The following is a 16,381-nucleotide window of genomic DNA, read 5'->3' on the forward strand; positions in this document are numbered from 1 at the left end:
GTGCATGTGTCCATTCTTTGGAGCTGTATATATTTATTAGCAATTTGGTGGCTGTTCGATGATGCAGAGATCATGAGATTAACAAGTCTAGTGGGGACAACTTCATACGGTGAACATGATTCTATAGAGCATGGCAGCCTCCTTTCATCTGGGGGTATGATGTCAAATGGAGTGGGACTCGATTCAAATGGCTGGTCTTCCTTCCAATCAGAGGTTACTTTTTGTTTCTTTCAGACCAATGTATAGGGCATGATAAAGTTGTGAATTAACATTCTCCGTTTTATTCTGGACATCAATTTACAGAGGCTGGTGTCTGCCATGTCATGGCGTGGTTTACCTGGAGGTTCCCCAGGTCCTGTTATTAAAAAGATCATACGAATTGAAGTACCTGTAGACAAGTACCCCACGGTAATATTATATAACTTTTTTTGCTTGCTTTAAACATACCAGGAGTGTGCTCCATTTTACATTTCTCATTTTATTTTGATTTTGCAGTTCAACTTTGTAGGTCGTTTACTAGGCCCAAGAGGAAACTCTTTGAAACGCGTGGAGAGCAATACTGGGTGTCGCGTTTTTATAAGAGGAAGGGGTTCTGTAAGAGATACTGATAAGGTAATGCACTTGACCAGGAATTCGCAGTCTTTTGTAAAGAATGCCTTGTTAAAGCCAATGTGGCTTGGTTGGACAGTACAGCTGAAGTTTATTTTAGGTGTAATAGTCTTGTAACAAGCTGCAGAGTCACTGTTTGACATGCTATACCATTTATGGGCTCATTTACAATGTTGTCGTGCAAATGAAGTGGTTTGGCTCAATTTTGGGGCTGCTTTTTGCTTATTCTGTGATTGAAATTGAATGCTGTACCATTTTTTGCATGTCTACAAAATTTTTTACTTCTGGGAGAAGAGTACCCTAATCTGTAAAAGCAGATACTTGCCGGTAATTTTGTAAATTTAAGATTCTGTAAGTGTATGCTTATGCGTACTGTTTGGTAGAGAGTACGGTCAGTGAACGTCCTTTCTGCTAGGGTTGGCTTATGTGGTGACCCCTGTCCGTGCCAGGAGATGCATTTTGCTTATTAGATCCCTGTTTTGGGCACCACCCTTGCCCCTTCCTTCTGTGTTCAAGTCCTGTAGAAGGCACCAATAGCCATATCTTCATTCAAAGGACTTTGAAAAGAGATTAAAAGCACTAAGATGGCTTCATTTCAAAGAGGTACATGAGTGCAAATACGTATACCAACCCATTAATCTTTCACAACGGACAAATATACTCCTCGCAAAATTGCGGCCTTCACAAGTATTAACACATTTATGGCGTCCAAGAAACCACTCAATTTTCCGTATTCAACTTCCATAGAAGAAAACCTCTCTCTCTCTCTCTCTCTCTCTCTCTCTCTCTCTCTCTCTCTCTCTCTTTAAGGTCTCTTGGGATAGTTTCCTACGACGTTAAAACTCTCTTCTTCTTCTTCTTCTTCTTCTCTCTCAGTGTGGGGCATAGAAACAGGAAACGACGCTGCAGATTTGCGGCTCAACTTTCAGCTCGTTCTCCAGAGATGGAGACATCATACTCCTGGGGGATTTCAATGCCCGTACAGGCAGCTCACAGACAGTCTTCTATGACACATCAGAGGAGATGCTTAGAGAGCTAGAGCCAGAGGAGTTGGGACTTGAGAGATGCTCACACGACAGAGAGCATACAGAGTATGGGAGATACTTGAGAGAGATGACGACTACTCACAGTTTAGCCATACTGAATGGCTTAACGACTTTCCCATTGTCTACAGGTTTTACTTGTTTTCCACATAGACATGGGTCCAGCACTGTAGACTATGTTCTGACACATCCGAGCTTTATCTCTCACATTCAGAATTTCACAGTGGGGCCCAGGCCAGTTGGGATAGCAGTAGATCATGCACTTTTAACATTATCAGTCTCCTTTGAGTACAATACATCTCAGGCCTCACGGACATACACGCTATACTTTTACACCAGAGACTGACTCAGTCTATGTAGAGGAGATACGTAGGCTTTTATGCACATCAGAGCCAGTATACACAGTGGAGGAGATCACATCTATGCTGACAGTGACATTACATGGGGCAGCGACAGAGGCATATCCACACACTCAGCCTGGGCAGAGACGTCGTTCTGGGCACATGCCTCAGAACAACTGGTATGATGAGGAGTGTCGACAGAGGAGAGCTCAGATACAGCGGGACCTTACATTGGGAGTGATCACCTATAGACAGTCTCGCATTGCTACACGACGACTAGTGCGGCGGAAGAAGCGAGCTTTCTTGGTCCAGATGGAGCAAGATTTATATCAGCTCTTCCTTAGTAGAGATTCAGGAGAGGCTTGGCGTCTATTCCATGAGAAGTCTCCCCCACCAGTGATTACTTCTACAGAGATATGGGGGCAGTATGCAACATCTTTATACACTGTACCTGGACAACCACCATTACCAGACCCACCACAGCCATGTCCGGCTACGAGCACCTTCTTTACCACTGAGATGGTAAAGGAGGCCATTGACAGGATGAAGACCAGACGGGCACAGGATCATGAGGGTTTGGTAGCAGAGCACATTATACATGCTGGGGATTTGTTGGCAGAGATGCTTGCACGGATATTCAACCGTGTCATGTGTGAGGGTCTCCCTGAGTCTTGGAGATTATCTACTATTGTACCTATCTTCAAGACAGGTGACCCCACAGTGCCGGGGAATTACCGTACTATCATGGCAGGACACACATTGGCACGGTTATATGCATCCATCCTCGAGCATAGGCTGAGCAGTTGGGCAGAGATTATGGGCATACGAGCACTTGGGCAGGCTGGTTTCAGAAGGGGTTTCTCCACACTAGATCATGTCTTTACACTCAGAGCTATCATTGAGGAGGGTCGAGCACATGGTAGACGGATATACTGCAGCTTTGTGGATTTTCGCAAAGCCTTTGACACAGTGTCGAGGGCCAGATTGATGCACCGGCTTATGGAATTGGGGGTACCCACAGAGCTGATGTGGGGGATCATGGCATTGTACAGTTCAGTGATGGGTCATGTACGCACATCAGAGGGGATATCCGACATAGTTCACTCCACCATCGGAGTGAAACAGGGATGCCCACTGTCCTCTACTTTATTTGGTATGTATGTTGATGGGGTCTCTGGTTATATTGACAGAGGAGGTGATAGAGGTGCTCAGCTTGCAGGGACATGGATCCCTCTTTTATTGTATGCTGACGATATCGTGTTGATATCAGAATCGCCAGAGGGAATGCAGAGACATTTGGACGCATTGCATAGTTTTGCAGAGGATAGTGGATTGTCTGTCAACCTCGGTAAAACCAAGGTCATGGTATTTAATACCACGCCACAGTGGGTTAGGAGATCAGCACCTACTTTCACATATGGACAGGACAGTATGGAGTACACTGATGCATACACATATCTTGGGGTGGTCTTTAGTGGACCGAGGTTCACACTGAAAGTAGCAGCAGACACTAGATTGACTCGTGCCTATGCAGCCCTAGGTGGTTTAGAGAGGATTTGCTCGCAAGTTCAGTTCCAGGAACCTCGAACAAAGCTCTGGCTTTTCAATACTTTGGTCGCTTCAGTTATGCACTACGCGGTTCAGGTTTGGGGACCGTCTATTGACAGTGCTGGATGGACTAATATGGAGTGCTGGATGGACTAATATGGAGAGACCCCTGATATCTATGATTTCTAGGCTGATTAGAGCCAAGGCCTCAGTCCCACATAACATCATACGAGCGGAGCTGGCTGCCCCACCTATGGAGGTTGAGGCACTCACCAGATCAGTATCATTTGTACACAGCTTATGGGACACCACCAGGGACAGGTATGCCAGGCTTGCTCTCGAGTCATCCAGACAGCTGGCATTACAGGGAGATACATCATGTTGGTATGCACAGATGAACTCATGGTTTCAGAGGCATGGTTTCAGCATGGACAGGCTGCCCCCTTTCCAGTATTCTCTTGATGCACCATCCTTGGCTCTTACACGGATGGAGACTACTAGACTCATTCGGCAGGATCTTATCCAGCTTGATAGCAAGAGGACATGGATAGAACCATCACGGGAGTTGGGTACGAAGAGGGTTTTCTATAGAGAACATCTTCTTCAACTCACGACAGACGGATTTGTCACACGGCCCAGTTACATGGACACACATCTATCTCATAGGTTACGATGTGCTATTGGCCAGATTCGCACATCTTCACACCAGCTTGGGATTGAGACAGGTAGATTCAGAGGCATACCAGCAGACAGTAGGATATGTCAGTTATGTCATGCAGAGCCAGAGACAGAGTTTCACTACATATGTCGCTGCACAGTCTACTATGAGATACGGGGACGCTTTCATTGTCTATTCAGAGATGGTTTTGACTCGTTAGACAGAGTCATGAGATATCAGGATCAAAGATGTCTTGGATTATTCCTACTTGAGATTCAGAGACATAGAGACGCTCTATTGAATGGGCAAAGACAGAGACAGTCCCAGAGACGCATCTCAGATTTCTTCAGTCTGAGTACCACAGAGTCAGAGGAGACACCACCTCCAGAGAGCTCGGTTCCCACCCATACACACATCAGCGGTACTCTCATCGATCGAGCTATAGAGTTAGGGAGATCGAGACGACCGCGACTGAGGAGGGGAGCCACGCAGCACCGGCGGAGATTGCGGCAGAGGATCCACAGGATTCTAGCACGACACCCAGAATGTCGATCGGGATAGGCTTCATGCTACTGCTATATTGTATCATGGTGACACTTATCCCCACTTTGTACCTTTATGGCATGATACCATTGCTCAGCCTACCAGCCACCCATAGGAGTCGGTAGCACTCCTATCGTTTCTTTGTTTGTAGTTTTCTTGTTTGTACCCAGACTTGGTACTAGACTCATCATTGTAATCAGTTGGTCTCATAGGTCATTTTGGCCTCTTGTAGACGATAATTTATCATTTCATTTCATTTCTCTCTCTCTCTCTCTCTCTCTCATAGACACACACACACACGTGTATGGCATGCCGTTTCTAGACCCATTTCCGTTTCCCAATACCCCTCGTTTCCATTCCCTAGTTGTTAACCGTTTCAGTTTCCGTTGCCGTTTCTTGGTAACTATGGTGTGGGGGCTCCGTCCCATGGATTCATCTAGGTATATACTCTTTGTGAACCCTACCTTGTATCTTGTTAGAGACTTCATGTGTAGCACCTGTTGTCTAATCAGATCCTATGTGGCAACTAGTCATGTGACTTCCATGTGTGAGTCTAAATGAGGTGTACATCATACCCAACGAGTCCCCTATCTTCATGGGTTCACCCCCCTCTGTAGGGGCTGCTTTGAGGGATTCTTGATACCCTCACATGCTTGTACTACCTAGTTGTAGGAATTTTTGTAACCACTATCAGTAATGCATTTTTAGTTTTCTATTTGGGTTATCTAAGGTGTCATTTAGTACTCTCTTCATTATCAAGAATGCTACGCTAATTAATTATGCCTAACCCTACAAATGGAATCAGAGCCCCAAGAGGGTACTAATTACCAACTTATTGGGCCTAATAAGTCTCAGTAATAATTACTTCCTCTAATCTTTTGTGACATAGGTCAAGTATATGTCCTTGGGCACTATCATCTTGATTAATCAAGTTTTGGTTCGTAGAGAATCAGTTTCATTTGTGTGTGTGTATTAGAGCAAATATGCCTCTCTAGTTTGTCCAATAATCCTTCATTGGTTCCACCAGTAAGTACTCGGCTATTATCCCATCTTCACACTTAAATTTAACATTGAGTCGATAACAACTATCATTGGGATGTGTGAATGATTGGCTATTATCATTGTGTGCAAATAGTTTTCACCAAAATTGTGTGTTTTTTAGACTCATTTTTACCTATTTGCATCCATAGTTTCTTTCCCAAAGACACAATTGGTCGCATTAGCTGTGTGTGTATAAAGTTTTCTTCATTATGTAGCTGCTAGATATTTAACTTGCGGATAAATACAATGAGTCTATACCTTGCACTTTCCTTTGAAGGTGAATTTGGGCATATCTTGGATAAAGATGAATTTGAGCATATCCTCCATTCATCTAGGTAAATATATTCTCTTTATTAGCTTTCCATTGAGCGCTTGAGCACTTTATTTGGACACCATTAGGTCCCTTCATTATCTCTCAAACACGTTGCATAGCACTCTTTGCATCCACCCTCAAAGACAAGCAAAGGGACTAGCCTAGTGGCTAGTGTAGTATCCTATCCTTGGATGTGTGGGGAAAGCTCAAAACCCACGAGCACATTGGTTAACTTGGCCACATTGGCTGGACGTGGATTGGTGATAAACTGTCTTTGACAGTCTTTTGGGTTCGGTAGAGATTTTTCCCACGGACATTATGTTTTGGGAAGCAATTGGATGCCAACCCAATTCCAATTGAGCATAAAGATTTTTTGGGTCTGACAAGGGATAGTTCATGCAGCGTGTCTCATAGCACTAGAGCGTTTGACCATTAGCACCAAGTTCTAAGTCACGAGGGTGGTTTGTCACCAAAAGCACGTAGTGCCCCTTTTTTGTATAGAGGGCTGCCCCACAGGCAACAAGCAGAGAATAATTGAGAATAAAGGCTGATCCCATAGGGAATCAAAGAAGAGGTGATTCACATTAAAGGGCTACCAAGGTACAAAGCTTCAAGACTCACCAAGCAATTTTCTTATCTCTTCTAGTCTCTCCCCACTTCACTTGAAAAGTTTTTTTTTTGATCCCTCTCATACTACATCTTGTTCACTAAGAAAATTGCAATGTATGCTCTAGATTCATGTATTATATGGAGATAATTTGATTTTGTGCTATGGTGATGAGATAGACATTGTCCTTGGAGAGTCTTCAGTGATTAGACCTCTCCTAGCACCTTAACGGGGAGAAGCATCAGTAGTGTTACCTAGTTTGGCATTATTGTTAGAGATTCTAGTTTTGCATTGTATAAAGGTATAAGGTAGTGCTATGAATGTAGAAATTTAGGGCAGACAAGTAAGGATTGTTGGTATCTTAAAACATGTGCATATTTTGGGAAGAAGGGGCATCTCTTTTCCAAATGTCAAGGGACACCACCGCCAAGGGAGCGGCATAGTAGGAGAGAAGGACGAAGAGGAAGAAAGAAGACAATAACTTGATGGTGACAGTGACAAGTCACACAATATGGGCGTTCCTTGGCCTCATCATTGAAGACCTTTTGGGATAGCTTATTCCTTATTGATTCTTTGTTTAAGGGGAGGAATCTTCTGTCACAAAGTGATGACATGGCATGTCCACCTGGACAAACCCCAGTGGAATCTGATAGATAAAATGTTACAAGTTGTTCCAACTTTTGGGGTCCAGTCCGATGGGGGCCAGGGGACACTAGGATGATTAAATAAAACAAAGGCTAAGAAAATTGCATGGGTTGCTAACGTGGCACTGAGTATGGACTTTCACGATTTACGGCAGGATGTTGACGTGGCACAACGTACGGGTGTCCGTGATTCCTGCCGCAAATTGTGCTGACAGCTATTTGCGCAAGGCCATGAGCTCAGATGCTTTTGGGCCAAGATGCTTTTGAACCTTTGGGCATTCCTTGTACTGTTTATAAGTGCCCCTGGGGCCTCACTCTGTAGAGCATCTGGACGTAGAGTCTAAGAGTATAGGACCCTCGGGAGTTGTACCTGGTTGTGATCAATAATAAAGAAATACCGAAAGGGGCGCCAGTCCTTGGGGCTAGTGCTTCTGGGCGCGGAACTCTGCCGTGTCGTGTCGACTCTCTCTCTCTCTCTCTCTCTCTCTCTCTCAATTAAAGTTCAATGATGTTTTTGAAGTTTCTGTTCGTGTATTGCTATTGATTTCTCGCTCGGAGTGTCCAAGCCTGTCACAGTGGTATTAGAGCTCAAAAAGATTCTTCTTCTACGGAGGATGCGATCCCTTCTGCAACACATGCAGGTTCAAGAGGAGAATCTAAAAGAGCATATAAGATTTCTTTTGTGAAAGAATCCTCTTGTCCCGACCCTGGACTTATTAGCCACTCCCGCCCTTCGTCCATTGCGCATCCGAGGACGTCAAATTCGGAAGTGACAAGCAGATCCAAGAAGCATGCTGGTTTCGAGGATGGCTCAGATTTTCCTTCGTCTTCAGAGAGTTCTGACAATTCATCGTCCTCTAGCTCCAAAGAGGATGAGAAAAGGTAGAAGAAGCAGAGAAAAAGCAGAGAAAAAGCAAGAGAAGCAGATTTCTAAAAAAATCCAGAAGGCATGGAAGGCCATCTAGCAATTCAAAGGAGGAGGGCTCGTCCTCTTTTGACAGTGAGCAGATGAGCAAGAAGACCAAGGAGTGCAAGGAAGGGGGGCTAGATCATCAGGTTTGAGACGTTTTCAGGCTACCAGGACACCCATCGAAGCCCTTGAGTTTGTACAACAGTTTGATGTCGCCTTTTCTGGAGGTCCATTCCTCACAGAACACTCTAAGGTGTGAAGGGCGGCATCTTACTTGAAAGGAACTGCACAGACATGGTGGTCTACTTTGTCGTTATGCAGAAAAGCACCTGCGACGTGGTTAAAATTCAAGAAAATTTCCACGTCAACTTGGATATCAGATGAATATGAAAGAGATGCCATCACGGCTTGACATCACTTGAGAATGACTAAGAAAGATACATTGGATGACTACTGCCAGAGGTTTTGGAATACTTATTTACCAGTGTCTTCGTTTCGGAAGATTACTTTGAGAGACCAGATTGATTGGTTTTGCTGTGGTTTGCCAAAAGAGATTCGAGAATATTGTCTAAACCAGAAGTCTGACTCTATTCAGAGACTTATGAGACATGCTAAGCAACGATTTGGAATGCATGCCAGCTCAATAATAAAGAAATACCAAAAGGGGCGCTAGTCTTTGGGGCCAGTGCTTCTGGGCTTGGAACTCCGTCGTGCCGTGTCAACTCTCTCTCTCTCTCAATTAAAGTTCAATGATCTTTTTGAAGTTTCTGTTTGTGTGTTGCTATTGATTTCTCGCTTGGAGTGTCCAAGCTTGTTTACATCTTCACGCTCGTGGCACCATAGTCGATTGAGATATTGTATAGCATATATGACTTGATATAGTGATGTGGCATAACCTTTTTGGTACTGTGGTCTCTTTGTAGTTTGTCATTGGTCCAAACCCTACGGGAAGTATGTGTGGGTGTGTGGGCTTTGTTCCGTGGCAACAATTACTCTTTGTGAACCCTACCATGTATCTTGTTAGAGTCTTCATGCGTAGCACCTGATCTTATGTGGCTATATGTGTGACTTCCATGTGCACTTGGTGAGTTGTAGATGAGTCCAAATGAGGTGTACATCATGCCCAAGGAGTATCCTACCTTCATGGTCGACCCCACTCCACTCTGCCGATAGCTACACTCCGAAGAAAGATGTCTGAAGGCATATAACTTCGGGCAAAAAATTTCTTGAAAGCTTGCCAAGTCCTTGGAGTGTGCGGCTTGGTACCTATACACATCACCATTGCATGGCACTGCCTCTGATAAAAAATATAGCGGCTTGGAAAATCTTTGATCCTTTTCTTGCAAACAAGATCACCAAACAAGTTCAAACAAAATTCAAACTCAAAAAGCAATCTCGACATCAGTCGAGCTCAAAAAGACGATTGGTCTTCCATCCTGAAACCTGCACCAAGATTAGGGTTAGATTTCTTCCATAAGGTAGTAACCGCCCACAGCATGGTCAATAAACTCTTGTCGAAACAAGCCTCGATAGATAGTCTTCTTGTGGCGGTGATGGTAGCCCCAAGATATATGTCAGTTGCAGCGGAAGTGTTTTAGCTCAGATCTAGTACTCCGCATACAAACACAAGGGTTGCTTTACTTCACTTCAAAGAACTGAATCAAATTGAAAGAAAGAGAGACACAAGGGAGAGAAAAGCGACGACACAGGGATGTCGGGTCCTAACCCTCAAGGGCCCCCTTGCTCTGTTGCGAGAGCAATTACCTTCTGTATTCTTTCACAATGCTGATACAATGACTAAATGCTGAGAAGTTCTATGTCGACGACAACGACGACGACGACGAAAACGGGTACTGTTGGGTCTATGTCGACGATGGTGATGTCGAGGACGAGGTACTGATGGAGTCTGTGTCAATGACGATGATGTCAACGACGAGGTACTGATGGAGTCTAAGTCGACTATGTCGACGACGACGACGAGGTCTATGTCGACGACGACGACGATGCCAACGACGAGGTACTAATGGGGTCTACGTCGACGACGTGGTATTGATGGAGTCTATGTCAACGACGATGATGTCGACGACGAGGTAGTAATGGGAGAAAGCCATCCATCGCGACAGTTTTTAGATTTCAGCCCTAGCGTTTTTCAACCTCATCGTCGCCGTCATCGACATCGTCGTCGTCACGACACAGTTTCCAGTTTTCAGCCCTAACCATCAACGTCATATTCAGCCCTATAGATCAGCCAACGTTTTCAGTTTTTAGCCTTGACGCCGTCGTCGTCATCGTCATCATCACAGTCACATCGTTGTTGACATAGAGGCGAGGATGTGCTACCGGGAATGAGATCTAGTATGCGAGGAGGCTAAGGGCTGGTACTATGGCAAAAACGCTGATGGCTGAAAATTGCCCAAAAATGCTAGGCTTTGCAGTGGATGCAAAGCGCTAGCTACTGTTGGGACTTCTGTTGAGAGGCTCCTCCTGCTGTTGGATTACTACTCCTCTGCCTCTATTGAGTGCCCAATGGTTTTTTTTATAGTTTCTTTAGCAATTTGCCCTACCTACTTTTCCAACAAAAGTCACTTGTTAATAAATAAGTGAAAAATGTGTACTTTGGCAAAAAGGGTTCTATGCTCTGGAAAATGCTCATGATGGGATAATTGTTCTGTGCAAGAGGGGGTAATGCAATTGTGACTAGCATGGACATGCACGTCCTGCTAGAGGCTCACGAAGTGCTAGGCTCAGTCTTGAGCTAGGCTATGATTTATGCTAGACCATGGCAAAAGCATGTCCACGTGGTGCAAGTGAAGTGCGCACTGACATCCTCCCTTGTTAAAATTGAGGCACAACTGCCGAACTTCTATCTGTACTTTTGATGCTGAGTGCTTCCGATGCTTGTGGATGCATCACCAATTAAAATTCCTCCAAACCGGTGGATACTACGGATGTAGGTATTGCTAGGCTGAAAACACCGACCATACGAGTTACTAGGTAGCCTTACTACTGTCGCAGAATACCAGCCTTGATGTTGACGAGCAAGTACTACCACTCGAATAGTCCTGTCGTGAAAACATTGCGGGTGAAGATGAAAGGTAAGGGTGCTCGGAGGTATTTCCAAGGGTTTCTTGTCAACGGAAGTGGCTGCACCCTACATGCGAATGCGAATGCAGAAGAGGCTAGGGATCTTGTCTCCAACTCCTTCCATATTCGCATAAGAGGCAAGTAGATCTTGGTACTCAAGATCCGGATTTTTGTGAATTCGATGTCGATCTTCGTTAAAAGACATGGCAATGAAAATGGGATCTGGTAAGTCCATGTCGGGACTCAAAGATTCTTCAGGAAAAAGACTGGGAGAGGTTCTTTGGGTTCTTTGGTTCAACTTGGGTTCTTGATTCTTATGGGGTTCTTCTTTAGGTTCTTCTCTTGAGTTTGCGAAGCCGAAGCACACATAGAGCTCTGATACCAATGTCAGGTGCAGCGGAAGTGTTTAGGATTTAGCTCGGTTTTAGCACTTCGCACACAAACACAAGGGTTGCTTTACTGCACTTGAAAGAACTGAATCGAACTAAAAGAAAGAGAGACACAAGAGAGAGAAAAGAGACGACACAGGGATGTTGGGTCCTAACCCTCAAGGGCGATGTTGGGTATTGGGTATTGACGTCAAATGGTACTACGGGGACTGAGGTATTGAGAGGTTCTATGTCGACGACGATGACGTTGGCAACGGGTACTATTGGGTCTATGTCGACGACGAGGTACTAATGGAATCTGTGTCGATGATGAGGATGAGGTACTGATGGAGTCTGTCAATGACGATGATGTGGACGACGAGGTACTGATGGGGTCTATGTCGACGACGACGGCGATGCCGATGGCGAGGTATTGATGGGGTCTATGTCGACGACAAGGTACTGATGGAGTCTATATCGACGACGAGGTAGTAATGGATCTATGTCAACGACGATGGTGATTGTGCCGATGATGACGATGGTGTCATCGTCAAGTCCGGGATCTGCGACGACGACGACGATGACGATATCGATGACGACGATGGTGTCTACGACGACGGTGTCAAGGCTGAAAACACTTATTCTATAAGAGGTGGTTCCTATGCATGGGTTCATGCGGTACAAATGCTCATGCTAACTGACTGTGCAAGAGAGGGTATGCAACTGTGACCGGCTTGGGCATGCACGTCTTGCTAGAGGCTCACAAAGTGCTAGGCTCAATCCTAAGCTAGGCTATGACTGATGCTAGACCATGGCAGAAGCATGTCCACGTAGTGCAAGTGAAGTGCGCACGTGACAGTCAGGGCTCGAAGATACTTTAATAAAATCCTTGTAAAACTTGGAAGTGCCATCTTGGTTCGTCTCCTCTTTGGTAGGATTGATATGCTTTCAAAAAAAGTAGACGCCTGAAGCTCTGATATCACTGTCACGAGACGGCCACCACGTACCCACGGAAAAGAACAGATTGAGTAACTTCAAGCACTTCAAATAACAACTAGAGAAAAAGAGAGACACGACACAAGACGGGAGTGGCGGAGTTCCAACCCAAGAGAGCACTGGCCCAAACATTGGTGCCCCTTTCGGTATTTCTTTATATTGCTTGAACTCAGTACATCGCCGGTACTCCATCCTCTGCACCTCCACGCGGAGCTTGCCAGAGAATGAGCCCTTGGCTCATATTTAAAGGCCCTTGGCCTATGAAAAGGAGTTACATGATAAGCTTCAAACTCAAAAGCATTTGGTCCCAAAAACTGGTGTGAGAAAGCTGCCAACACATTTCACGCAAATCCGTACAATTGCCACGTCAGTAATGCAAAACACGAAAATCCGTACTGTTCGCCACGTGGCACTGCCATCATGCTCCACACAATTCTGTGTGGGGGTCCCGCTTTTAATCTCTTTAGGTCACTTGGGCCCCGTCAAACGGGGTCGCGCAAGTTGGTGGGAACTCGTCTTTAAAAATAGGCCACTCGGTAAAACTTTGCTAGTTGGTGAAACTTCTTCTATTGCTTCTGCTTCTTCTAGGGTTTAGGCCCCTCGCTTGACACGTCCGCAATTTGTGATAGTGAGGGCTTCTTTGTGATTGCTCCGGTTATCCCAGATTCTAGGCATGTGTGGGAATGCTCGAGAGTTTGTCTGGTTGGCCACTTGTAGGTGCCTTTTTGTGGGCACCCCATATTTATGGGTTGAGGCTCTGAGGTGCAGCTGCACACGCAAGGCAAAAACCATCTACAGTGGGTTGCGCAGGGCTCTCTCTCTCTCTCTCTCTCTCTCTTGCGCGTGCGCACGTTGGTGTGCCCAAGTTGGCAGCGTGAGGTCACGACTGCGTGCAGCACCGAGTCACGCCAGTTGGTCACGGCAGCAATAAGCCGACTTGGAGCTGACGGGCAAGCAGGATACAAGGCAATAAATTAAACCTTACGATAATGTTGGATTAATACACGTGCAACAACGGCCAATGTACTGACAAGTCACCGTGTGATGCAGAAGGGTGACCACGCGTAAGATGCAGCAACACGTAGGGAAGCTATAGGGCAGCAAGCACCACCTCTCTCTCTCTCTCATCACGCGAGTGGCATAGTAGGGCCAGAAGAGGTTTACTGCAGAGGGGTAACTGGGAGAGAGGCAACATTGGACACGTTGTAATAGGCTGTACGGGGCTTTGCAGCAGACTTGGGATAGTTTGCGCAGTAGGTTGCGACAAGGTGGGTATATTTGCAGCAGACCTGAGACAGTGTGCACAACGTTTCGCCATTGCATTTAGCCGGTGCGGGTTGGAGCAGCAGAACCCCATCAGTACTCAACAGTGTTACTAAACACGAGCAAAACCGAGGACCTGCGCAACAGGGGCCGTTACGATGGAGGTCATGAGCGCTTCACTAGTTTGCAAGTCCCGTACGAAGGCGACCTTCATGCTTACAAACAAGCGGATGACACAAGTGGAAAGGGAGATGAAGGAATGGAAGCAGAGATGGAAGAATGGTGGAAGGAGAAGGCCAACCTTTTTCAAATGTTCCTCAACGAAGGCACGCAATGGAAGGAGCAAAAAGAGGACTTGCACATAGAGATACAAGCACTTAAGGCGGATTCACAAGCACTCAAAGAAGAGGTCTTAGCCCTCAAGCGAGAGCTTGCTGATAGAGCAAGCAATGGACTAGAGGAAGGTGAATTCCAGCCCTCAGAGATGGAGGAAATCAAGGTCATCAAGGAACAGGTACGGATGATCATAGAGGAAGAGAAACAGAATGGGGCAAAGACGTCTATGGATGATCAAAGAGGAAGAGAAACAGAATGGGGCAAAGATGTCTTCGTGGGTGGATGTAATTACAAAGACACAGAAGAAGGCGGATGAGGCTGAGAAATGGATAGAAGTCGCTAAGAAAGGGAAAGGGAAAGAAACCACGTCTATCCCCACTCCTACAATCATCAACATGACTTTAGAAGAAGAGCAGTGAAGGAAGACTAGAGCTTTGCACATACGAATAACCGGTCTAAAAGACCGAGATGATGTGGAAGGGGAAGTGAAAGAACTTCTTTGCATGATGGGTAGTGAAGGTACTCATACAAAGGCATGGAGGGTAGGGAAGAAGACACAAGGAAATGGGGAGACTGCAAAAGAAAGAGCTCTAATCATGCGCTTCCCATCCATGGAAGCAAAGAAGGACTTCTTGAAGAAGCGTCCTACACTAAAGAAAACGGGCATATTCCTTGGAGATGACCTCACACTAACACAGCTTGCTCACATGAAAGAAGTTATGTCCGAGATAATGACAGCTCGAGAGAAGGGAAAAGTGGCCTTCTACAAGGATGGACGAGTGGTTATTCTGGAGAAGCGCCCCGCATGAGACCTGTGGGACCACACTCAGAGTGGCTACATGGAATTGTACTGGATCTTTGTGCCTTGATGTAGGGGCCTTTGAAGTTTCACAAGGAGAGACATCATTTTCTACTCTTGAGACGCATAAGGCCCTGGAGCAATCCATGCCCCATGTGAGCGGATATAGATGGGAGACAACTTGTAGACAAGAGACTCGATCAGAGCGCAGAGGATGAGGTTCAGGAGGAGTGGCAGTCTTATTCAAAGAGGAGCTACAATCTCTAATACATAAATCTCGGAGGGATGAGCATGCTAGGTACATGTGGGTGATATGAAGGCAGAGACAGACAGATATCTCTACATCGCTATTTTCTATTTCCCTCCTAGTACGTCAGTATATACATCACCTAGAGGACAGTCCCCGTTCTCTATTTTAGATGATGATATGTGGGAGTTTTCTAGAGATGGCGACATTATTATCCTGGGGGATTTCAATGCTAGGACTGCCCATCACCAAACAGTATTCTATGATACCCCAGAGGAGTTGATGCGGGAGCTTGATATTTTGAATGGCCTACAGAGATTCCTTGCAGCTGGTGGTTTTACATGCTTTCCACATCGGCATGACGCTAGTACAATGGGTTATGTTATGGCTCCGCCAGGACTCGTTCCTTCCTTTTAGGATTTCGTAGTGGGAACTAGGCCGGTTGGGGTAGCAGTCGATCATGCTATCTTGTCTTTCACTCTATCGTTCTAGTTCAACACAACTCCATTGGGAGAGGCCTCCAGACATACTCGGTATACCTTCACGAGGGAGACGGATCACGTGTACACTGATGAGATATACAGGCAGCTATGCACTCGGGAGCCAGGACGACCACTAGATGAGCTCACCCAGATTCTGACAGAGATGCTACATGATGCAGCATCAGAGGCATATCCCCACAGCCAGCCTACACGCAGACGATCTGGGAGCATGCACCAGACAGGTGGTATGATGAGGAGTGTAGAGGGACGAGGATCAAACTACACAGAGAGGTGCTCATGGGTACTACTACATATAGATAGTCACGGATTATCTTCCGCCGCCTAGTGCGACGAAACGAGAGGGCTTACCTATCTCAATTAGAGCGTGATTTGTATTAATTGTTTATGAGTCAGGACTCTAGTGAGGCATGGAGGCTTTTTAATGAGCATTCTCCACCGCCAGCCATCACTTCCACAGAGACATGGGGAAAATATGCTACGTCTCTCTATACAGCATCGGGGCAGCCACCTTTGCCTGACCCTCCAGAG

The 16,381-nt window shown here is 45.7% G+C and overlaps 1 protein-coding gene across 4 annotated transcripts in view; it reads left to right on the forward strand.

Annotated features, from left to right (window-relative positions):
• The window catches only part of LOC147434407 (KH domain-containing protein SPIN1-like), a 50,178-nt gene that overhangs the window by 19,374 nt on the left and 14,423 nt on the right, over nucleotides 1-16,381 (forward strand). For all 4 annotated transcript variants that reach the window (XM_086490880.1, XM_086490877.1, XM_086490878.1 and 1 more), the window contains exons 3-5: nucleotides 68-213; nucleotides 304-408; nucleotides 496-612. In XM_086490880.1, the coding sequence (XP_086347006.1) occupies nucleotides 68-213; nucleotides 304-408; nucleotides 496-612 (368 nt within the window). The remainder of the gene's footprint in view (nucleotides 1-67; nucleotides 214-303; nucleotides 409-495; nucleotides 613-16,381) is intronic.

The sequence above is a fragment of the Adiantum capillus-veneris genome, chromosome 19 (assembly GCF_014529385.1).
Source record: "Adiantum capillus-veneris isolate H3 chromosome 19, ASM1452938v2, whole genome shotgun sequence".
Classification (NCBI taxonomy): domain Eukaryota; kingdom Viridiplantae; phylum Streptophyta; class Polypodiopsida; order Polypodiales; family Pteridaceae; genus Adiantum; species Adiantum capillus-veneris.